The sequence below is a fragment of the Polypterus senegalus genome, chromosome 15, assembly GCF_016835505.1.
Source record: "Polypterus senegalus isolate Bchr_013 chromosome 15, ASM1683550v1, whole genome shotgun sequence".
Lineage (NCBI taxonomy): Eukaryota > Metazoa > Chordata > Cladistia > Polypteriformes > Polypteridae > Polypterus > Polypterus senegalus.
In genome coordinates this window covers 116,281,819-116,308,386 of record NC_053168.1, presented here as the reverse complement: position 1 = coordinate 116,308,386, position 26,568 = coordinate 116,281,819, and the positions used below count along the sequence as shown (strand labels likewise).

The window sequence follows — 26,568 nt, the reverse complement described above, 5'->3', positions numbered from 1 at the left end:
AGAATAATGGAAAAAATATCAAGAGAAGAAAGAGAAGCAGCAGCAGCAGGGAAACCACCTGGGCAGTCTGCACAGCCCCGGAGTCTCCTCAAGGAACTGTGGATACGGAGTGGGGCAGTGAGGAAGACTCCCAAGGAAATGTGGCATGTACACTTCGGAGGACATCTAGGGGGCAGATCTGCTGGCCACCTGTGACCCCTGTTGAAAAGTGTGGCAGGCGTTCTCAGCACACGTCACAGGACGTATATCAGAAGATGGGAGCGAGCAGGTACAACGTGGCTGTTCAGAATGAGGAAGGTTCCGTCCAGCCGTCTTTCTGTAACGATGAAAAAATGGCTCAGTTTTACTTTTCAGAGGCAGATGAATGTCTTTATTTAGAGCTTTGGAGCTTTGTGGGTGAACATGGAGATCAAAAGTATGTTGCAAAGTGGAGGCTAGAAGCCCGGGGAAGGACACTTAATGAAGCTATCTGGCTACAGCGGTGATTGCACAGATTTGTCAGGTAAGGTGTTGCACGGCATGGCTATACACTAAAAAGTCAGCATGGCATACACTGTGAAATCACAGTACGGTGGCATCATGCATAAGCAAGGACAAGTTGAAGAAGGCATGGCATGGCATGACATGGCCTGTAGTGTTAGAGTCGCATTTCCACTGCAGCGAGTCTGAAACCCTTGTTAGCATCACGGGAGGAATCCCCCTCACTCTGTGAATGAAAGAGTACACAAGCCCCAGGTGGGCACGGCGGTCCTTTAGTCTAGCACGACTTACTTTCAAATCATACATACATAAATAGAATTGTTGCCATTCTCTTGTTTGGCTATGGGGACTGTAAGACAAGAAAAAAATGAGCAAAGAATGAGTTGGGGAACCACCCTGTATATTGTAACACTGCACTTTTTAAACAAAGGAGCTCCAGAGTGGTTTCTGGGTCGGTGTCCATAACGGAAGAGGGTGATAGATAGATAGATAGATAGATAGATAGATAGATAGATAGATAGATAGATAGATAGATAGATAGATAGATAGATAGATAGATAGATATGAAAGGCACTATATGATAGATAGATAGATAGATAGATAGATAGATAGATAGATAGATAGATAGATAGATAGATAGATAGATAGATAGATAGATAGATAGATAGATAGATAAGAACTTTAGTTATCCCGAGGGAAATTCTTTTGTCATATACATGCTCAGTGCAACAAGAGGAATAAAGATAAGGTAAATAAAGAGTTAAAAAGATCAGTAATAATAGTGCAAACAGAATAACTAAATAAACAGAATAACAAAATAACTCTAAACAACATATAAAATAACTATAACTATAACTAATATTTTGTATTATAACTAACTAATTTGTGCAAGGCAACAAACAACTATAACAAAAACTATAATAGATATAATAAAGCTACAGATTATTAGTGCAAGTGGTAATGAAAAGTGGCTAGTGTTTATGCTATAAATAAATGAGTTAGTAGCATGTGATGATGAGAAGGATCACCTACAGAATGAGGAAGAATTATACAGTCTTATTGCCACAGGTAGAAAGGATTATAGGTGGAGGAGAGGAAGAGGCAGGTCTGTGAGGTCAGAAGGAGGACGTAGTTAGGAAAGGCATGGTCATGGTAAAGGTGGGCTTCTGTTCTGGTGATCTGTAGATGAGGGAGGAGAGACATTAGTGCACTTCGTCAACTCCTGCCTTCATATTTTGCCCTTAGCCTGCCTCCGAAGCGCACGTGCGTGACAGGACACAATCCCCAAGAATGGCAGGATTACTCCTTTGCATTACCACTTGTACACACTTGTTTAAAACTTACCATCTGAGTCGATAGCATTAGCTCTCTTCCTAAATAAAAGTATACAAAATGCCCATGCTGGAGGACCCCTCCTTTGGCTAAATGTGTCTGACACTTAAATGAAAAGAGTAAGCTTTCACCCAAGCCAATACCAAAGCTGGGCACTCTCCTTCTGTAGGTGAAAGAGTACGAAAATCCCTTCAAAGAGGAGTCATCACCCCTCTCTGGTACGACGAAAATGAACAAAAGCTCTGTGCAGGTCTAGTTGTGTCTGTACGACAGGAGCACGAGGTACTTACTGAGACGTCACTTCAGATCCTCCCCGTGTGTGACATAGTGCGCAGCCAAAAGTACACTGTGAGAAAATGGTCGCAAATGGAAAAGAAATTGAAGATATTGACGACTAAACTTTAAAAGCTGTCTAAGACGTTACAATTACGCGTGTGTTATACAGTATAAAGAAACAAGAAAAACTTTTATTCAGAGTGGACGTGTTTTCAAATTATGTACCATATATACTCACGTTTAAGTTCTCCCGCGGATAAGTCGGGGCTTGATTTTACCTTATAAATTCTGGTATTTTATAATGTCGGTTGTATAAATCGAACGTGGAAAACTCACGCTATTGGTCCAAGAGATTACGATATGCTAACGCCCACATGAGAGAGTAACGGAGAAGAAAAAAAAAAAACGGACACAGTGAAGAAAAAATAAGTATATGTCGAGAATAAAGTCGAGGAGTGGAAGAGAGGAAGTCAGTTTAAGAAGCATCTACCAAGTAACTTGGGTCAGGGAACACAACATAAAGAATGTAATGTGCTACATTACTTATGATGGGGTTTGAGAAAATCTAATAAATTAAACATTGACTTTAAAATGAGGTTTACGATGTTCTACTTCAATGGCAAATTAAACTACGAGAATAAAATGAACATGTCGACTTCATTCTCGGCATTTCCACTTTAATCTCAAAGTTCATGTAGAGATTAAAGTCAACATGTTAACTTTATTCTTCTCTGTGGCCATAATATGCTTTCGTATCTGAGAGGGTAACCACGGAACACGCTGCCTTTTTCTTCTGTGTATTGTGCCTACGTGACCACACGGTAATACCCGAACTGTTCTGAAGCGACATTTGCACTGTTTTTATTGTGTTTTTTGTATCTCACACCCTCATACACTTTTATCGTAAGAGCATCCCTTATCTACAATGGAGTGTTCGATCAGAGGAAAGTATGAAGCTGGTTTTAAATTAAAAGTCGTTGAAGTGGCAAAAGAAAATGGTAACTGCATTGTTGAAAGTCCCTAAAGTCTTACTGTCTACCACACTACTTGTTACTTGGTAGCTTATTCCAAGTGTCTATCGTTCTTTGTGTAAAGAAAGAATTGATGATGTGAAAACGGAGGGGCAAGAAGATGTAAATATATATATATATATATATATATATATATATATATATATATATATATATATATATATATATATATATATATATATATATATACATAACACACAAGTAACATTTTTGACAGTTTTTAAAGTTTGGTCTTTGATATCAATTTCATTTCCTTTTTTGACCATTTTGTCACAGGGTATAAATAATTTTTGTCTGCACTGTAACAGATTGACATCTGTTTAATTGTTGACAGCACCATTCATTCATTCACCTGAATGCAAGTATACAGTATGTTTAAAACAGGAGGCGCTGTGCCTAGCAGGATTATTGTGCTAGCAGCTGGCATCTCTGCTGGTTTTATCATCTATAAGTCTCTTCCTCTTGTGCAGTGGGGTTCTTTCATGTTGTTTCTGTTGATTGTGTAGTTGGGATCTCTCAGGCTCTCTCTGGTCTGTAAGGAAAAAAAAACACAGGAAGGCAGGGAGAAAAAAGTACACCAGCAACATCTGCTGAGTGTCATGCAGATTGTTGCCAATGATGTGACAAACATCAGGAAGCAGTAGCGCAGTGCCATCTGCTAAACATTAAGCAGGAATGACAAACAAGGAAAAGTGCATGCGATTGCAAATGCAACAAGTGTGGGATACAGAAATCAAGAATGACGATGGAAAAATGCGTGCGATTGTCACATACATGTTCAGAATCCAGAAGGAAGTGTGAATTGTTATGCGTGTAAATAACTGGTGGAGAGTTTCCTGCTGTTTATATCGAGCCTTTTGTTGTGTCACACAGCTCGCTCCCTAACGTGAAAGACTCCTGACTTTATCATCTTAGAACAACATGCTTATCTTCAACTTGGTTTTGCACACAATTGAGAACATTGTGAAATGGCCGAATCGTCCGCCACATGGAAGCCTTGCTTTTACATCCTTACATCGATATTTATTTGAAAGTCCCTACTTAGCAAAGTTACATCAGCGATGTGATCAATGTCACGCTACTTTGTTAATATTGAAAACAAAAGCACGTGGCCAAAATAGAAAAGTTTGTCAAATATGCGCAACGTCTGAACCTGTGCAGGCTTTGCTTTTCAAGTTTAGATCAACGTTTGTTTGAAGAGCACAGCTTAGGAAAGTTAGGTCATGACCAATGTGCTCACAGTGAAGACGTATTGTTTTAATGGTGGCCACAAAATTGTGTTGTTAACATGAAAAAAGCACAGCTTCCTCTTATTGAACAACTTTTATTTTAGAAGCATAAGTCTGCATGTTTAACTAGTCTTCTTCTATCTCTTCATATTTTCCCACTTCCATGTGTGGTTGATGTGCTTGATCAACCTTCTCCATACAGCTTGGCCCTACACCACCTCGCCAGTCAGACTCTTAATCTTCAGATCTTCATTTACTTTATCCATCCAGCTCCACTGTGGCCTCACCTCACTTCACTTTCTCGCCCCCTGTACTTACATCCCCATCACTCTTTTGCCCACGTATTCATTGTCTCTCCTCATCACATGTCCATAACACTTCAGTCTGCTTTCCTGTCGCACTCAACATTCCTATTTCTCTGACATCTAACGTTTTCTCCCTTTACTGGCCACGTCTCAGCTCCATACATCGTTGCTGGTCTTACTACTTTCTTCAAAACTTTACCTTTAACCTTTGCCCTGTACGAGGGATGTTCAAAAAGTTACCACACTTTTTTTTAGCTCTATTTATTAAGAATTTCAAAACCAAATTTTTCTACATACTCACCTTCGTTTGCGAAGTAATTTTCCCAACGTCATGCCAACTTTTTAATGCCCAATTAATACTCCTCTGACCTTCATCATTTCCAACGAAAATATAAAAGTGTGGAAACATTTTGAACGTCCCGCATATATTTTTTAAATTATTTAGTCTTGAAAAATATATGAATTACTCATTTAACTGTTTTAAATATAATTTTCACCTACAAAAGTAGTTACTTGGTAGTTTTTGTCCTCTTATAATCCTCTGAAGGTGTTTCATGGTGGAATGACCAACAGATGTCTGCTGACACAGACTCACTCCGCTCTCTTCTATACGTCTCTCCATCTGAGTGATGTCCTGGTGGAACCTCTACTCCTGTTCATCAGAGAGCGCTCTCATGTACTTGGACAAAAAGAATCCAAACCAGAGTGTAGGAAAAGGATTTTTAAAGATCCAAGTGCTAGGCAGGAAGAGCAAAGTTGGAGCCTTGTAGTTTTTCACCTTTGTATTCCCAAGAAAGTTGTGGCAAACACTTTCCCAATAAGGGAAGGCGGTGTATTTTTTTCCATTTGCTTATCTTTTAGCTGGTCAAGAAGATGGACGGATGGATCAACATGACCTTGAATATTTTTGTAAAACAATTTAAACAGCAACTTTCGATTTTCTGGACAATAAAAAGGAATCCTTCTAACTTTCTGAATATAAAATCCTGGCTATTGTGAAGGAGTAAGAAATGCTGATTGAGAACAAAAAATGTGTGGGAAATACTTGATTTTGGGAAGTTTCTACATCCAGTAACGTTAAGGACAAGGAAGACTGGCATTTTTTTTTAGCTCAAAATATACTTCAAATAATATTCTGAGCATGAACAATACTTGTTTAACAAAACAAATGCAACTAACTGCTAAAAACAACGTTTGTTTCAAAACTGCACTTTTACTGAACCCGATATTTCACCGAAAAAGGTCTGTGGTATAGAAATTCAAATTTCAGTAAAGGATTTAGCACACCTAAAGTTATAAAGTACACTCATTCTTTATGTGCAGCAGATTTTTGGTGCAGACCAGTGAAATTTGGGGTCTTTCATATAGTAACCGGAGATAATACAATTATATCAAAAGCATTTGGGAAAAAAAGGTAAATAAATAAGTCCTTTATTAAAATCCATGTGCAAGGCTATACAAAATTTAACTGAAATCACATACTTTTTAAAAAATGTCGTTGGTGTTGGATTTTTTGAACTTTTTTTTTTTACAAAAATAACACTACAATACAAAAATGACTACTTTTTGGACTAGCATAGTATAGTTTTTGAAAGAATACTGTCTTATGAAAACAATACAATTAAGACACAACAAATTCAAAAACCACGCCTGGAATGTGAACATTTGGAATACAGTGAACCATCCATTGATGGATCTTGATGCAGATTTACAGACTCTCAACTTGAGCCTCTTGAAATACTGTTAACATTTACATATGAATAAAATGGCACAACATTTTTTATATTCCACAAGTTACCACAGTTAGTTATTTCATATATAAATTCTTTCAGAAAAGTACACAGGCACGACTCACCTTGACAAAATATAAATTTTATGTTAAGTGAAAGCGAACAAGTTCCTACAAACGTTTAAGAACGACGACTAAAACACATACATAACATTTCTGCTTATAATACCTTGCTTGCAGATAATGTGCACTTTAGAGCATAACACTGAATTGTGTCACCGTGATTTGGCACCGCAGCACATGCCACATGGACACAGCGGCTTGGCCCATTCATTTTTGCATCAAGAGGGTTCTAGAACTCAAGTGTGCGATAAAATTAAACTTTTACAAAGATTCACACAATATCACTTCTTTATGGTTTACCATAAATGCTTGTTCTCACTTGTGTACATATATATATATATATATATATATATATTTATAAAAGTGTTTGTGTTTGTATATACACACACACACACATTTCTTTTCTTGTAAACACAGTTTCTAACCTGAATGAAACACAATGCAACAGAATGTCTGGAAATGGCCAAAGGGTGCAGATGCGTGTGACACGGCAAGGAGGTAGGCAGCCAGATTCCATATAATTGGACACGGAGAGCCGGACCTCCCATTCCCATACCCCACAGTGTACTCTGGCTCTCTAACAGAAGATGCACATAACAAAGAAAACGTGTCTAGCATACTCATTCACAGTGCATTGTGTTACTAGCTTTATTCACCTTTTCTTTTTTCGTCTGGTCGTTACTATAATTCACAGACTTTGATCGAGTGTCTCTTGCACACGATGGTTTATATTTCACACAATATCTTACTGACGCACTCATTCCCTTTGACAATCAAATTGTTTGTGACTTTACTCTGTAGTCAGTATTAGGCCTCATCCACATTTAAAACAAATTCGGAATGCATTGCTTTGTTCCATCACTCAAATTAAAGGAATACTCCACCCTAAAACTACATATATTTTTTATATGTTACTTACCTAATGTAGTTTGTAGAGATGGTCAATAAAAAATATAATCTCATATTTTCTTGCAGAACAAGAGAAAAAAGTTTATGATATAATTGAATGTAAAGGCAACTTGTTTATTCCAACTGAAAATGATGTGAAAATTTTCAATGGAAAAAGAAAAAATTCTCATGGAACTTGTGTCACATAATCCACATGTCTGGTATCTCGTTGAATGCTCAAAACATGCATTTTTTGCTTAAATATTATTAACACTTCTAGAAAAACCAGCATAGAACATAAAGTTAAAATGTGCATTTTGAAAATTCTGTGTTTTTGAATTGAAGACAGGACTTCTGACCAATGAATGAAGTGAGGGGGACAGGCCTTTGGTTCAAAAGCACAGAAATATAGGAATGCACCTTTCCTGTTTTTTCCAGAAATAAGTATTAGTAATATTTAAGCAAAAAATGCATGCTTTTTTCATGTTTTGACCATTCGACTGGAATAGACATGCAGATTATGAAACACGAGTAATGTGAGAATTTTGTTTTCCAGAAACATTTTTCATACTTTGCCATTGGATAGAATAGGCCGCCAATTATGTCCAGTATATAATAAACGTTTTTCTCTCATTCTACATGAAAACATGCGATTACGTTTTTTACTTCCAGCCATCGCTACAAACAAGTAAGCAACATATATAAAAATTTCAATTTTGGGTGGAGTATTTATTTAAAATGTGGAAGGATAGAAAGATGCAAAGCTCAACATACTGATATCACAGCTAAAGCACGCAGGGTGCACTGACTTATATCAAAATGAGGTTTTAACGAGAAGGGCCCATCTAAGTAGCATCGAGTACAGAGCAGTATGCCATTCCATCACAATGCACCCTCAAGCACAGACTCACTCATATCCAGTCATTTTAGAATCTCCAATTATCTTAATATGAGCATTTTAGGGAAGAAGGACAGAACTGGACATTGCTTAGAAAACTCAAAACATATTTGTAAAGAATGTACAAACCTAACACAAATGGTGACTGGGCCCAAATTTTGCCCCCGTACCACGGCATGTTCCATTATTACAAATTATGAAACCACACTCTTATAAATATTGAGCCTCTTTGATATTTTTTTGGTATTTTTCTTCAAAATTACACAGCAAACAAGCTGAGCCACTGATGATGAGAACATGTCACAAGTTGTTCTTTACATTTCTTTTGCGCCTGTCTGCTCTTCTTCCATGGTGGAAATGTTTGGTCAAAATAAAAAATTAAATATGCAAAGAAATACATGTATTGTGAAATGTGACATCAAATAAATAAAACCACATTAATGTTTGGGCATAAATAATTAAATGTTTTTGCTGCTTATTTGTTTATGTTCTTATTTTATAATTTCTTCCTGTCTTTGTTTCAGTGACACTGTAAATAACATGATTTATCCAGTGAAGTGAACACTGTTATCCTCACCTGTCAGAGATGAGAAAGTGAACTCAACTCACAATCTTTGTACAATTCTATAAGCCAAAGGATTCCCAACGCCAGCAAAGCATATGTTAAAAGTTGTGATTGTGCACATTCATGGTGGACACAAGTGCAAGAAAAAGGTGACCAGAATTACTGCATGAAGAAGATACACGAATTCAAGAAGCCCCGACTTTGTAATTCTCTCAGGAGTCCAGATGTGAAGTGGGGTATCTGTCTTCAAACATAGCACTTCATGGCCAAAGATTTAAGTCCACTCTTTCAATAATTCACAAATCAAAACTCATCCAGATGATGAATTCCCAGCTTTCTGAATTAAAGTAGCCACTTTGCACAGTCATTATAGACATCTTTTTCTTGCACGCATTCATCACAACTTTGAACTGCCACTTCACCTACCTGGTGAAGGGGCCTTAGCTGCCTCGAAAGCATGCATTTGTAGTCTATTTAGTGAGCCAATAAAAGGTGACATTTCACCCTACTTTCTCCTGTATCAATCTATGGCTAACACGGTACAACACTCTACTGATACGGATTCATCAATCAAAACACAGTACTCGCTAGAGTCCACCCGCTCGGCTTTGACAGGTGACAATGTCTGTTTTCATTTCATTTTGTACTACATGTTGCACACAGTGCCACTGAAAACCAATGAAAAATAAATACAGAAAGTGGTAAGCAAGAAAAACATTTCATGGTAATTATTTAGACTCAAATAGTTTGCTTTAATTTATTTGTCAAATTTCACAAAACATTTATTGATTTTTACATATTTATTTTTTTCCAAAATATTCCTCTATACACACCAAACAGATGATATGATAATAAATATTTTGAACAGAACAAGATCAAAACCTTTGAAAGGAAGTTTTGGAAAACAAATCCCTTAAATAATAAAATTAAGTCTTTGGGTATTCCTGGACTGACACATTAAAAATATAAAAATTAATTTAAGAAGTATTCAGTTAAGGTTTTAGTCTGGCAACAAGCAGGGTCCCCTATTAATGAATTGGTTGGAATGAAAAGGAACAGCTACATAAATAAGGGCACCAAAATCAAGTTCTGAATCCGTGTGCTAGGAGGTAACAGACACTTAGATTCTTGGATGTACCAACAGGCACTTATATGTACCTTTCTACTGATTAACTAACAGGTATGCTCAGAAGCGTAGTCCTCATATCTTTTCTTTTAATTAAAAAAAAAAAGTTAAAAAGTAAGGTATCCTAATTGTATAAGTTAGTATCATGTGAATGGAGCAGAGCTGAAACACACTCAATATTCTGCCCTTAAAGTTAAAAGAGCAGTTGTGCATTTGAATTTGAAATGGTGGAAAGCCAGTAAAATAAATCTGAAACGCAGGGTTTTGTCCAAAATGTTGTTTTTGGATTGGTCACTAACACTTGTGATTTCTCTGAGTAGTATATTCTCCTTGACTTGCTTGCACACGACTTGAAATTGCTGCTCTCACTGGAGTTTCTTTGCTTTATACAAACACTATTCAATTAAGGACACTGCTTTAAAACTGAAAGCTACATTACCTGAAGTTCAAATTAGACTCTGCCACTTTGTATTACAGCCAACTGTGGGTCAAACACTACTGATTTTAATTCTGAAAAATGCAAAGGTGAAAGCAGCTTAAAAAAATGCATGTATTGTTTCATTCCTATTATATACATATTGATATAGTTTAATAAAATATGAATCTTTCTGGAACATCTCTAACATATTCTAGATCCTCATTAAATGCATTTTATATTGTCAGTAAACCCAGTTACTTTTTCTGAGTCTCACATTAATTTTATTGGACTTTGTTCATCTGAGGAAATGTGTGCTGCCACAGGGTGTGAAATGACAATGAATTGTAAATCTCAAATATGTAAAGGTCTGGCAGAGAAGTGCATTTAGTGTGCATACTATACAAGGATACAGAAGTCCCATGCATTCGTAAGGAATAAATAATAGAAGTTAAAAGAAAACACTGCAATACATTCTTTGACTACAGTCATAGAATACGTTTCATACTCTAGATTTAAATTTCAAATTGAGGGAATCAAAGATCCAAGGAGCATGAACGGCAAATAGTAAGGAACCAGAGGATAAAATACAATAGTAAACAATTAGCCATGCTACATTGTTAATAATCAAATAAGTGTTTATTCAAATATATAAAAGGCACTGTAATATAGATTTATATTTTATATATATATATATATATTTAGATATAGATTTGCATTTAGAAATGGCAGTGGTGTAGTGATTGCTTGAAACTCCAAGGTGATCGGGTCACCTGCCAGCACAACACAATGCAGTCGGGCATGTGCTCACCGAGCCACCTTTGCAGTGTAGCTTACAAGCTGCATGTTTCACCTGAGATTCATACTTGAGGAGAAAGTTTTACATATGAGCATCGCTTTCTGGCTTCACCTCTCCACCTACAAAACACAGGAATCATTTGGACTTCAATGCGTTGCACACCTAGGATAGGTTATGAAAGAGCCTGAAAAGCATGCTGAGCACACAGTCATGACTGGTGATAATGGTGGTAGTGATGATGGTGGTGATGCTCATGATGGTGGTGATGCTCATGTCTCTGGATGACTGGTATCACATAACCATCATTAGTAAGCACAGGTGGTAGATCCCGTTTCATCTCGTGCTCGATCACAGTGGGTTGAGGCAGAGCTGCTTTCATTGGAGAATGGCCATCTCTGACCTTCTGTCTGTACTTTTTGTGACTGTGCTGTTGCATTTGTGGTGCTGGTGGTGGCGGCTGTGGCTGAAGATGGTACACATCCTGCCCTGCTGCAGTTGTCTGGGGAGGCAAATAGTAATGGTAGCCTTTGCTCATCTTACTGCTAGTGTTTCCTCCTGATGCACCAGCGGCTTTTGACAAGCTTTTGGAAGCTCTTAAAAATTGCTTCTCCTGGGTCTTGCTCCTAGACGGTACATCCATAACACGAGTCAGCATCTCTCCAGCTTGCTGGGGGTAGTCACCAAGCACCTGTGATTGCCGCTGAAGATTGCTGGGAACGTCAGACTCTTGAGAGCGACACCTACTTTGAGTTGTTTTCCAATGAGGTTCTGGTCTTGTGTTTGAAGATGGGAAAGCTGCAGTAAAGAAAAAAATATTAGGGCATTTAAAACATGCACTGTATGGCATCCACTTGTTTCAACTTTATGACGTGCAGCTGTCCTGCTTTAGCATTGGAAGATGGGGAGAGTGTCTGAGTCCCAGAGATAGGATTGAGCTCTTGAGAGGAGTAGGCACTGTCTGAAATCATTTGGGAAATGGATAATGCCAAAGTATTTACCACTAGTAAGGGCACTTCATCCAAAGCTATCAATGTGGTTGGGTCGCAGACCTCACAAGCAAAATAAGTAGCAGTGTTCTTACATTTCCTTAAATGATTTTTACTTTCTGATAGCGATTAAGTATATAGAGTACATATCCTTTTGCCTGCCAAATACAGTGCTTTGGTTTTGTGATAAGTTATGGGCTTTAGCTAAGGCAAGTCTTGAAATACAAGGCTGACTGGGGCCAAGAATGATAACATATCTACAATGGCATGTTATCATTATTATTATTAAATGATAATTAATATTATTATACAATTAAAAGCATCTTTCAAGGTGCCCAAAAATGATGTGCAAAATTGAATACAGACAAAAGAATGATACAAGTATAAAAAACACAGAAATATAAATAATAATAAGACAGAAGAATATTTCCTCGATTAAGTTTGAGTTGAAATTATATATGAATGCACACTAAAAGGCAACACATTTCAGAGCTCAGGACCAGCAACACTAAATGCTCTGTCCCCTTGGAATAAAATCTATAAGGAGAGACAAACAGTAGATGGGACTCTGAGGACAACACCGAACGAGGTGACACGTAATAGCGGATGAGACAGCAAACATAAGCTCTGACGAGACTAAATAGGAACTCACAGAAGAGTTAAAAATGGTATACTGTAAGCACACTTAAAGTTGTAGTGTGACATCAATACGTGATATTTAACGGATGTCAGTTTGTGTAGTGACAAGTGTAATCTTCACATTCACATATTGAAAAATGACAAGACTACCATCACATCCTGTTGAGCAAGGTTTAATAATATAACCATGGACGTCCTTCATTTAACTGAAAAAAGGCATGGCTCCATTACTAAGTTTTCATAATGCACACAGTCAATATTCTTATTAGTAATCACATCATTGTTTGACTAAGCTTTGTTTATAAGGTAACATATATTTCTAGGGCTGAGAATCAATTGAAAAAATAAAACAATTGCATATATGTTTGTAATTAATCGCATCTAACATTAAAACATGTAATTATAAAATTAATACATAAATCATGAAGTAAATACACATCCATCCATTTTCCAACCCGTTGAATCCAAACACAGGGGTCTGCTGGAGCCAATCCCATCCAAAACAGGGCGCAAGGCAGGAACCAATCCCAGGCAGGACGCCAACCTACCGCAGGACACACACACCCACAGCACACATTAGGGACAATTCAGATTCGCCAATCCACCTAACCTGCATGTCTTTGGACTGTGGGAGGAAACCCACGCAGACACGGGGAGAACATGCAAACTCCACGCAGGGAGGACCCGGGAAGCAAACCCGGGTCTCCTAACTGCGAGGCAGCAGTGCTATCACTGCGCCACCGTGCCACCCAGTAAATACACACTAAATCACAAAATTAATGTAGAATCAACACTGCTCACTCTGTAGAAAGATTAAACGTGTACAGGTAAGAATAGTGCTTTCCAAATATGAAAACAAGTATGGGTGATGGACCTCCTACCTTGCACCTCATCAGCTGTGATATATCACATAAAAGTAAAATGTACTGAAACACCATGCTGTAATGCCACCTGTACTACCTGGTGAATTTCTGATATCTTGCCAATTTATGTAATTCTTCCTTACCAGTTTCAAATCTGGAAGTGTAGTTCTCTATTCCTGCCAGATCTAGATAGTGATTCCTTCTTTCTGTATTCTCATCCACACAGTAATAGTCCCGGTCATTGCTTGGAGGCTGATCACAAGCATTTTTTCTGTTAAAAAGTAATAATTAAATAAATAAATGGTGCTTACTTTATGATTTATTCTCAGAAACGTTAAATGTGTAACTCATAACAAACTGAAGAGTAAGGTGTTAGAAAACAGAAGCTATTTCTTTTATGATAGACTCAGTCATGCAAATTACTCTTATTAAAAAGAATCTGCTAACTGGAAATGGGGCACAAGGCAAAAAGAAAAGGCCCTTATTTGTTAAAAAAAACACGAATCAAGGCTTCATCTCCATGCTGCAACTGCTAATGCCAAATTACTGCTTAAAAGAGCAACACACATTATGTCAGTCAAGTGTCACTCCAGTGTTCGTTTTTCTCTCTTGATTCAACATTTAATTAATGGATTGATAGTGTTACTCTCCATTTATGTTAACTATGCTGTTTTCCAGTCTGTTTAAACAAATGTGAATTTTTGTGAACTCATTATGTAATTAGTAATTTGTAAAGGTTGTATTTGATTTTACCCGAGAACTTGTCACAGCACTCTGTGCCTGTACTCAGTGAAGAATGCAGTATAAAAATAAGATGAACTGAACTAAAGCAAAATTCAGATATGAAAAAGTTTATTATAACTAGACTAGCATTTTATTATAAATGGCGCTATACTTTAATGTCAATAGTTATCTGTTTAGATGGCTAATTTGAACAAGTTAAATTAGCGTATGGTAAAAAATTCTTTCACTGCTGTATGAAGGCAATATATAATAATTACCTCCCTATAAAAAACATTAGGTAAAATCTCATTTGAGTGGGTACAGTGGGTATATCTTATAGCCAATATGCTATAAAAAAGGCCGCTCAACACAAAGTTTTAAGTATCTTGGTACATATGCAGACAATCCCAAATACTGCAATTGAACAAGCAATCTGCCATGTAACAGATTTTATATCTTGTAAAATAGAGGGCTCTACAGTCTAACGCAGCTACTGTGGTAGGAGAAATGCAAGACTTTTGGATTGAACTGGTGCTGGAAAGACTACATACAGTATTTATAAAATCATATCTGCATCCACAAAACATAATAAAAATTCATATGGACTGGATGGAAAGTCTCTTTTACATCTGGGATTTCTTGCTTCAGCTCTTTAGTTGAAGTCATTCATTTCTACCTGATATGTGCAGAAAGCCTTTTATCCACATTCCGGCCATCTTCATGGTGGTCAGCTTCATTTCTGCAACGGCTTCCTTCTCGATCTAAAGATTAAAAGAGAAACATCAAAGCATAGAACAGGTGAGCCATTTTCCTTTTGACGCAATATACCGTGAAAGCTGGAAACCAATGACATGGTTCTATAACAATAAGAAAGAGACATGGCACCAAGGTCTCATTGCAGCTGCAGAAATAGCTTCTTACATACACCCATTTTCAAAATACGTATACACTAGTTATTTAATATTGCAAGAGCACTGGTATAAAGTGAGAGCTAACACTGGACTGTATAACTAAGAAATGTCTTTTCCAGATATCAGATACTCCACTGTAAAAACTCAAGTCAAGTATTAATATAAAATTATGATGAGCACACCATATTTTACTTAAGTCAACAAGCACTCATCAGAGTTAGGCGCTGATACACTAGGCTACAGGAAGTTCATAAACTACATAACACATAAGCACTATTATTAAAAACCTCTGCCATCCTGCACAGACACTTCTGTCCCCCCTCCATTCTTGCAAACAATATAGGACCATTAGCAGTTGAACCAGTAGTTTCAGGGACAGTTCTTATCTACAGGTTACACTGACTGAATGATGCATACTACCACTAGTAGTAGACTAGGATGTACAACTAACTGTTATGCATTGTTGAAATGAAAGTCTGGCCATCTAAGGTCCACCTACTTAGAAGGAGCCATGCATACTTCCACTTTAGTAGCTTAGATACATTTGTGCAGTTATGAAATCTTTGGTGAGCAATTTGTGATTAACAAGACTTTGACAATATAAACAGGAAAAGTTGTTTATAAAAAAACACAAAAAAGATAATTGTTCTAGGTGACAACTTCAATATGGTGGAAGTTTTAATTGTGTGACGTTGTTTCACATTAAATTTCATAAGACAGTGAGAGGAGGGAATTTCAAGCTGTACAGAAATATATTTTCTTAAGCACATCTCAAGGATTAGACATTTATTGACTATCTGCGGTCTGCATCGGTCTCTTTAGATTGTCATTTCAAATATTTAATATTGATATATTTTACTGGAAGCACAGTGGTTAGTGCTGTTGACACAAGGATCGAGCATCTTGAGTCTGAAAATATGGTTGTTATCTACTGTATGTGATATATACACATTTTTCCAGTCTTTACATAGATTCTCCTCCTATATCCACAAAGACGTATTAGGTTAAATTGCGATTTCAAATTCAATCAATGTAAGATGAGATTGTGGGTCTACATGTGAGAGAGCCCTATAATGGACTAGTATCTTGTACTCACTTCCGCTGTGATAGGCACAAGCCCATAACAAAGCATGAATTGGATTAAACTGGATTGAGAATGCTATGTTTAACTGATGTAACTTCACACAATTACTAAAAAAAATAACTGGTTGCTGAAACTATAAAAACTGAATTTATAATATACATATACAACATTTTGATTATGAAGAGAAAAGTAAACCAATGGCAGCTCAGATGGTGTTACCTTGTCCTGCTGCTGTAATCTCTTTCTTCTTGCTGCATGGCTCAGGAGTAACAGTCAACTTCACACGGAGAGTTTTACTGTTGCTAGATGAATGGTTCACAGAGGCATCAACCACTTCATAGATTGTGTGCATCAAACTGGACATATCCTGAAAAGCATTTGCATTCATTTTTAAAAGATTATCTTTATCTCAAAATTAGAAATTAACTTAGAAATAATCTTTTGTGAATTTTAAGCGACCAATGGGAGCCTCTAACACCATTGGCGATACAATATAACAGAATGCTCCTGTGCATAGTACAGACCAGGCATGGACGTGAAGTAAATTTAAACACATTTGAAATGCATTGCTTATCCCACAAGCTGGAATAATGAGCAGAATTCTGTCATACAGAAATGTTCATAAAGCCTTCTATGTCTTTGTATACTTTACATGTCCACTTCAGCGTGAGCCAATGATTAAAATGTCATGAAGTGAATTCAGTTGTGTAAGCTCCTATGGTGCTTCAAACAGCAAAGTTCACTTCTGTGTTTACATTGTTAATATATTTGTTCCTGTGACAAAAGGTTTTTCTGAAATGTTCTTAATGTGTGAGTTCTTATTTATTGTTTTAAATCAGCCCCAAGGATGCAAGAAACAACAGACATTAATTACCATGGCTTCTCATTACCTCTTTAGTTACAATTCCACTGTTGTCAAAGTCATAAAGAGTAAAAGTCCATTCTTGACGGTTGTCACCTTCCAAAGAAACATCACATTCCAGCTCCTAAAAAAGCAAAAGTAAAAAAAAAGGGTAATATTTTAACTGGCAAGCTGAAATCATATATTCTCTTACAAATATATATATATATTGTCACGGATGGCTGGGGCCCTTGCCCGGCTGGAACACCTCTACTGTGGAAGGACTGGGGCAGCCAGTGTGGACAGAACACTATCGTCCCCGAAACACTAGATGGTAGCCCCCCTGGGTGGCAGCCGTACCTCGGATTCCCACAGGGCATCATGGGAGATGGAGCCCGATACAGCCCTGTTGGGATCTGGGTGCGCTGCAGCTGTTCCTGAGTCCATGTGGGCGGTTCTTCCTCCACACCTGGAAGTGCTGCCGGAAGTACGGCAACGAGCACCTGAAGCCATTCCGGGTGCCTTATATAAGGGACCAGTGAACAGTACTCGGTAAGCCAGAGTTGGGAGGCAGAGGACAGAGCTTGTGAGGTGAGGAGTGGAGGCGGCCAAGGAGAAAGAGGAGAAAGAAGAAGTAGAAAAGGAACCGAGCTTTATTGGGGTTTGTGCACTGTGTATTGTGCTGAAGAAAGAAGGGAATAAATGTGTGTGTGTTTTGGACTTCTGTGTGTCCTGTGTCTGGACTTCTATCACAATGTATATTGTCGTCGGTGGCTGGGTATGGTCACCAATCAGCCACCTACTTAAGGAGCCGCCGCCCTGCAATCAAGGCTGGAGTCGGGTGAGGAAGAAGACAAGGTCGTGGCAGAGGAGGCGAGGAGAGGCCCGAGTGTGTTGCGTTTCAAGACAGTGGCTATTGAGAGCCTAGACTTTGGGGGGGTTTGGTGGCGGTGCACTTGACTTTGTTATATATTTGTAAATAAATGTGTGGTGATGGCTAAACCAGTGTCTGCCTGTGTGTGTCCGGGCCGTTATACTTCACTATATATATATATATATATATATATACAGTATATATATATATATATATATATACATTGTGGTAGCCGGCCACAGACAGGCAGACACGTTCATGTCACCCAACACACGTTTAATAGGCATACAACTATTTATAAGTGCAGCACACCAACCCCAAAGTCCCCAAAAGTCATGGCCACAAAATAATAATACCTCACTTCTTCAAGCCGCCTCCTTGTCTCCTTCTCTCCCGACTCCAGCCATTGTCTGAACGGAGGCAGCCCTTTTTATGGTCTCCCAGATGTGCTCCAGGTGTGTCCCGGCAATCTTCCACCGACATGCCCCAGTGTGGTGGAAGTGCCGGCTGCATCCCCGGAAGCACTCCGGGTGTCCCTGCTCCTCTTCCCCCAAGCACTTCTGGGTGTGGAAGAAGTGCTGAGGTCCAGGGCTCCAAAGGCATGGGACGCCTCCTGGTGGTACCAGGGCGGTTGCTCCCACATGGTCTGGAGAAGGCGCGAGCTATCCTCCATTCCTCCTGGGCGGGTTGCCACCCCAGCCATCTCTGACAATATTATATACATATATCATATATATATATATATATACACATATGAAATACACATACAGAAAAATCTGTACAATTAGAAACAATATGGAATGTCACATTTGAGCACTGTAGTTGCTAAAATCCTTCCACTCCACAGTTGCTGACATGGAAAATTATTGTTTATGAGTTTTCACAAGGATTCTGAGATCCACATTGTATTGCATGTGTAGGCCATTCAAAATAAAAAATGGCAGAGCATGGACAGAAACTCCATTCAAAAGTAAACATACAAACACCATTGACAACCACTAATTTTAGAAATAAATTCAGGGTAATACAATTACCAGTAACTTGTTCTTTTAAAACCTTATTAGCTAAAGGCTACAAAAAGTTTACTTTAGTTAATTAAAAAACAGCTTTCCGGAAAATATATGAAATGTCTCAACAAAGTGTGAATCCTTTTTATACATATTAAAATGAAAAAGGCACCTTCACTCATACTTTATCAAAGGCTGAAAATGCATATTTACAGTATATTATATGCTGTGTATACTGTATTTACGGGTAATTAACTGGTAATTTTAATTTGGTCCTGGGTCACTGTGTGGTAGAGTGTGCAATAGAGAGCTCTGCAAAGGGCTAGTCTCTCATTTGGGATTGGTTCCTTCCTGAAGTTTGATGCTGCCAGGATAGTCTCTGACCCATGATCCTGATTTGGATTAAGCTTGTGTGAGAATGTCATGAGAATGTAGTTAGCAACATACATGCATGTCTCCAGCTGCACAACTGTGTCTCTATCTGACTGAAAACAAAAATTTGGAAAACACAGGCCTGGCAGAACATTCAGGTGCATTTGTGGACTTAGATAACTGTTATAAAGGTTGGAGCATATTTATTTGTTTGCTTTTATTTATGTCAAATAGTTGGTATGATATTTTTAAAAATATTTTATTAACTGTGAGGCATATTCAGAAATAACAATGTAATTACATGTAGTACAGCACAAAAATACATGTTTTAAGAGTACATTACAATACCATACACTGTAGTTAAAAGCAAAGCCCACATAGGCATGCAGTGGCTGAAATAGCTTTCACAGACAGTGACGTAAAAATTGTATGGCTTTATGTACAATTGTTAGTTGTTAGTTTTGGAGGGTCTATAGCTAGATGCAATTCAATTTTCTGAAATAAATACATTTTTGGAGATGTACCTAGTGGACAGTTAAAATCTATGCTGAAATCTCAAGCTAAAATTGTTGGCTGCATTGGACCATGAAGGATAGCTAGTCATTGTAATGCTTTGCTGATAAAATTGCATGTCAGAGAAATTTGGAACCATAATAATCTGCAGATATTGTAGCAGTGTAAATGTTTTCAATGTAACGCAAATACAGTTCTACATACGTTAAATTGCTTGCATTTTAAACTTCTACAGTCCTGAAGATGATTTTAGTTAATCCCTCATAATTTAAAGCAGCAGGAGAAGTGAGATGGTGTAACCGAGGTTCGAGCAGCTGCTGCTGCCATTTGTATAGGCAGTATCGGGCAAAAGCTGTCTCACAAACTGCAGGTGTTTCACTGCTGTGCCAACAGAAGCAGCAGTCAGACCAGCAAAAATATATATGTTGAAACAGTAAACCATTCTATAAGGTAAGCAAGTCAGAAGTTTGAACAGTGTTCTGTATTCAAGATATCACAACAAAAGTGAAACCTTCCCAACAAATTTCTTTGAAGAATAACCGTGTCAAATCTCAAATTAACTCATCCACTTTGAGCCATGTTATTCCTTGTGGACAGACAGAGAGACAGACAAGCAGACGGCAGTAGGTCCTTTTTATATTATATGCAAATGCACCTAAAATAACCAAATGTAACTTGCATTTCAAAATTCCATTCTTTTTTGCACATAAGACAAACAAGATCTCAGTATTTCACAAAGGAGATTCAAACTGGGACAACAGTTATTCTGACCATTAAATAATGGAAATTATTTTAACCCTGCTGTTGTACTTTAGTAAGGTGGGTGCTTTTGTTCCACGCATACTGTATATTTTATTCGAAGAGGTTTTAAACTGATCAGATTTGAAACAAAAATATGTAAAGATTAAAGAGATTTAATTCGTCCACTCATTAGTACACCAGTTCTGGACTGCGGGGACTGAAACCCATCCCAGAAGCCAAAAGAATTATTTACCCAGGATTTGCCAAATAAATTTAATGAAAGCAAAAACAACAAAGACCTGGGTAGAGTTAACTTTTGCTTGAGGTACGGGGAAAAGCATCTTGGCTTTAAGAAGTGACAGGTGTATTTAATTATAGATAAATCACGTGTATGTATTAGCCAAGAAGCATAACTATGTCATATGTACATGATTATCTTGTAGAGTGAGTTTAAACAAAGGATTTTAGCTGTTGAGCAGCAAATGAATGCAAAATGTGAGGCCAACACTCAGTGGTATAAACTTGTTAGGCAACAGCTAAGCAGTCCTGAAGAAGTGAACAGGTCACTGGCTGTTCGACACATGGCAGGGAAATGAAGCATGGTCATAATATACATTAATCAAACGTGCAAACCCCTGTGTAAGGTGACAAAAGTCATTTTACGGAAAAGTATTCATAAAGCTTCTGCAATCAAGCACTCGTCAGTATGCATTTTGAATTGCCAAGATAAGCACCTGACATTCATTAGTGAAAAAATAGGCTTTTATAATGTATTTTTATACCCAAATTTATACCAAAGCTCAGTTTTCAATCTGCCTCTTCTCCTTGATTCTTCACTGCCCTATTTAATATCAAATCTTATGGGCTACAAATACATTCTTTAAGAGTAAAAATATAAAATATAACATTCTCACAACAGCTTAATCTAATCCAGGATTGGGGGGTTCTTATCGAGGCAGCACTAGATGAAAGTTATAAACTAACTGGATGAATTGCCAATCCATCAGAGGGCCCACTTGTGGACACAGTCATTCTTAATGAAGGGTAGATATATATACGTGTTTCAGATATGGAAGAAAAATTGGAGTCCCTGGGGAAAAAGTAAAGTTTAAACAGGGAAAAAAATTCATATAAACAATGACTGAAAATTGATTTCAAATACAGATCCCAAACAGCATAACACACATTATTTTGGGAAAGATACTGTATACTGAGTAAATTCTACCTTATTTTTATATACCAACTTATAATGATGAACTCACCTGATAAATGAGCATTTTGTTTTCTTTTTATAATATCTGCTGTAGTCTGAATGGCCTTTCACTAATTATTTGGCCTCAAAGAAACTGTAAGATGCCATTGCTAACTACTATGGAAGCCATGAGAGCCAGCTTGTAAAAGACCCAAGAGTACATACAGCTCAAAGTACAATTGTGGTCTTGACATAAGTGTTACATTATAGAAGTTTAGTTTATTTTTTCACAAAAGTGGTGTGACATCATTTTCCAAACTGATCCAGTTTACTAAATATAGCTTCATAATTTTATTTTAAAAAAGTCCCACAAACTGCCTATTATTATAGCGAACAGTGGAACTGCAGAACATTCTTGAAACAAAAGACAAACCATGCCAAATATGTCACCTTCAAGATGGTAAAACACCTAAATCCACAAAAGTTTACCTCTGCATTTCTGTGCTATGCATATGGCAGCAAAACTATGTTGCAAATAATGAATTCTAATAATTTTATCACAGGTACTTTGGCACTATTTTTATTAAAAGTTTAATGCATATTTATTTATGACTAATGTGGGAGAAGTCTTCAAACAAAGCCCACTGCACATAAGGGATACTATGCAGCCTTCTGGAAGTAGTCTATAGTGGAAAAATCATTAACAATCCAAAAAACGAAAAATGTTTACCTGTAGCTATTAAACATAAAACAACCTTAATGCAAAAATAACGTGCAAATATGCATACATAGAATGTAAAAGCAAACACAAAAAAACACGTCCCTACACTTTTTCATATAAATTGCTTCAATAACCCTGAAACTGACACTGAGGGATGTTTTTGATATCAATACCGCAATAAACTGTACAGCAACATCCATCCATTTTCTAACCCGCTGAATCCAAATACAGGGTCACGGGGGTCTGCTGGAGCCAATCCCAGCCAACACAGGGCACAAGGCAGGAACCAATCCTGGGCAGGGTGCCAACCCACCGCAGGACACACACAAACACACCAGGGCCAATTTAGAATCGCCAATCCACCTAACCTGCATGTCTTTGGATTGTGGGAGGAAACCCATGCAGACACGGGGAGAACATGCAAACTCCATGCAGGGAGGACCCGGGAAGCGAACCCGGGTCTTCTAACTGCGAGGCAGCAGCGCTACCACTGCGCCACCGTGCCGCCATACAGCAACATTGTTTCAAAATAATTACTGTGAAACTAATCAGATTATATAACTGTCAGAGTGCACTATATAATCACGCTGAGGATAACAATGTGAATGCTCAAACCTCATGAAAGTTGTCTATCCATCCATTATCCAACCTGCTATATCCTAACTACAGGGTCACGGGGGTCTGCTGGAGCCAATCCCAGCCAGCACAGGGCACAGGGCAGGAAACAAACTCAAGCACACACACACACACACACACACACACACACAACATACATACATACCAAGCACACACTAGAGACAATTTAGGATTGCCAATGCACGTAACCTGCACTTTCTAATTTATTTTTAAACAATTCAACAATGTCTTGAAAATTGTATGCTTAATGAAGCCTGGCAACTCATTCAAATCAATAGCACAAATTGTGATGTTGCTGGTGAAAGTGGTCTGGTTGCCACATATCCAAGGTATACCAATGTGAACAGCATCAGCTTCCATTCCCTACAGTGTTTATCCTTAGTTGGCATTATTTAATTTTTCCCACATGTGTACCACTAGTTATATTTCAAATTATCGCCTGTCTCTTTATTCTCTCAACTTGCATATGTTACACAATAACTCCTCCTCAAAGATATACTGTCTCTGTTTCTTAACTCTCAGCAATGATGCCTGATGTTTCAGCTTATGTCATGAAATGTTCATATGTTCAAATGTTAAAGTCACTACATGTTTTTGTAACTGCTTAAACAGGAAAAAACACAATTAAAAAGTATAGCCTAAGCTCTAGCAAAGTTAGTTAAGTAGGACCAGAGATAGTTCTAGTAACCACACTCTACGGCATGAGAGGAATTTCTGAACTGTCAATACAAGACAGAAGAACATTTGAATTTGTTTAAATTACAAAAATATCTTATAAAAATGGAATATATTGTTGTGAAAGACAATCATAAACATGTTAATCTAACATATGTAAAATCTAAAGGTGTGAAGTAATATGACAAGCCACACTAGAGTTTTATCCTGTGGTCCAGTTGTGCCTGTCCCCCTGAGCCATCATTTCTCTTAAGAGGACCAAGACACTTACCACTTAGTGGAGCAAGGTGGCCACTGACCAAAGAGCTTAAGAGGTTTCATAATCTATTTTTACAAACCCTCTATCTACCTCTTAGACTTACATCCAAGTTGATCCTTTTCTTTGACGACACCTTGCTGTGGTCCTTAGTTGCAAGTTTCTCACCTTCTTCTTGATGAACAAACTGAATGCGTCCTTCACAACCCTCTGCTTTTTCACTAGGCAAGGCCACTACAAAAGAAATAAATGTAATTTCAGTTTCTTCTCCACTGGTTTAAAAAGATATAACTTAAAACAAAGAAAACCTTATATACTGTAATTACACCTCACTTACTGCAGTTCTTACTCAGACATTAGCTTTGACCAGTGATTAGCAGACAGTTTATTCTGATGACGACTGATCTGTAGTAGTAGAACTATCCTATTAAATGTGTTCTTTGAATAAATATAATCTTTGATTTGCTTTAAAACATGGTTTTATTACAGAACTTAATCTAGAAGCATGACTGAAACAGAAATAATGGGGATCCAGCCCTTATGCACAGAGTCCTCATTACTGGTCGATTACTGGCTTGAATCATGGAGTCACCAAGGGGCACAATTCAGAATTCTGTCAGCAACTTTAAAATGTATAGCCAGTTCTTCAAAACAGCATTGCCTAAATTGAATAGGAGCACAAAGGGTATATAGACCTTGAGTTCAGGACAGCAGTGATTTTTACCATGAACCTTACCTCCTTACTACGTGGTAGCAGAGATGCCAAAATGGGAATGAAATGAGCAGATATCAGTAACATATTCTTCCATTAGAAATATTGGAAGGCATGGGTGTAATAAGCTGGAAAGCCACTAGATGGCAATGTGGTTGTGTGGATGTAAAACATTCAAAACACACACTGAGCCAGGCATCTTTAGGCATCCCAAGAATTAACTGGAAGGTACAGTATAAATGACCACCTCTAGGTGTACAGTGGCTCACTGGCTGGGAAGAAGACTGGCCAGACACTGAAGCACGGAGAGAGAAAGAAATGAGGAAATCAAGGCAAGTAATGCTGTGGAAACGCCCAGAATATCAATGATTTTAAAGAAAGGCACATTAAAATACAAACTGCCATTATTTATTTTCCTCAACATATATCTGTTAAAAAAATCAGTTCACTTTATTTACCATAATCTTTAAATATGTGCAGGATTTTAGGAGCAAGCAAAACATCTGCCTATTTGTTTTCTCCAATGTAGGAGAAAAGGGCTGCTTCCCAATTTATGTTTTCAATTCCTAGGTGCTCATCTCTGAGTAATACAACAATCTGTAAGAGTAGGCACCAATAAATCAAATCACCATAAAAACATTTCAGCATCGCTTAAAGCCTACATGGAAGCTGAGTGTCAAACAGCAGGACCATCAATGCTCCATGATGGGTTTGGATAATTTGCGAAAATTTTACTTAAGATAAAATGCTAAATAGCTCTAAAATATACATTAAAAATATATTACAACAGCAAATACTTATGTTGGAGAAGGTTTTACTTTACTGGGGGATTACATTTTCCTGTGAGTTCTCATCATATAATGTCTGCCAGAAATGCCACAAAGCTTGTTTATTGGTAGGGATGTCAACTGCAGAAATGAACAGCTGATGTAAACTTTTCAGTGCCCCACATAGAGTCTGTCAGCACTTCAAAATATCTGTTATCCTAAGCAGGATATGTTTTGTTCAATTTAGCAACCCTGAGTATTCATACAATAAACCTGAAGATAGGATTTTATTAAGCTATCCTCTATCACAGGGACCATATTAAAAATATTATTAAAAGAAATGTAGGCAAAAAAGTGAATGTATTTTAACTATCGTTGTGTCAGACATTTGAATTCAGTAGTAAAGACATCACCCAACCTTACTGTGCTGTATAGCTGTTGTTTCCTGAACACAACATTAGAAAAGCACGATTCAGAATTAAATGGTTCAGAAAGGGGAGAGACACCATCAACAACCAATATACCTTCAAGTGCTCAATAGAGAGCATTTACTTTATAGAACATAGTGAATAAAACGTCCTCAGTTTGCTGACCAACACCACAAGCTGCTTCACTTTAGCTAATTTTAAAGTTAAATCATTCAATTTATGAACTGAATTTCCAGTTCTATTTTTTTTTTCCCTTTGGCAGTCTTCAGGTAAAAATGTTTTTAAGTCTTCCATGAATGGAAATAATTCATCTGCTGCACTGAAGGGTTTCTTAAGTGATTTTCCATATCCACTTCAAAGACAACCTAAATCATGTCCAGCCTAGGGCAAATAAACACCAAAGGAATAATCTATGGCCCGAGCAATTCTTT

General features: G+C 37.6%; 1 protein-coding gene across 1 annotated transcript in view; it reads right to left on the bottom strand.

The window, feature by feature from the left end:
• Positions 1-6,068: 6,068 nt before the first annotated feature.
• Positions 6,069-26,568, bottom strand: part of nkd2b (NKD inhibitor of WNT signaling pathway 2b) — a 140,068-nt gene continuing 119,568 nt past the window's right edge. Inside the window, exons 5-10 of the mRNA XM_039736711.1 lie at positions 24,337-24,464; positions 17,293-17,388; positions 16,622-16,769; positions 15,084-15,168; positions 13,828-13,955; positions 6,069-11,991 (exon numbers count right to left, since the gene is read on the bottom strand). Coding sequence (XP_039592645.1) covers positions 11,405-11,991; positions 13,828-13,955; positions 15,084-15,168; positions 16,622-16,769; positions 17,293-17,388; positions 24,337-24,464 — 1,172 coding nt within the window. The 3' untranslated portion in view covers positions 6,069-11,404. The remainder of the gene's footprint in view (positions 11,992-13,827; positions 13,956-15,083; positions 15,169-16,621; positions 16,770-17,292; positions 17,389-24,336; positions 24,465-26,568) is intronic.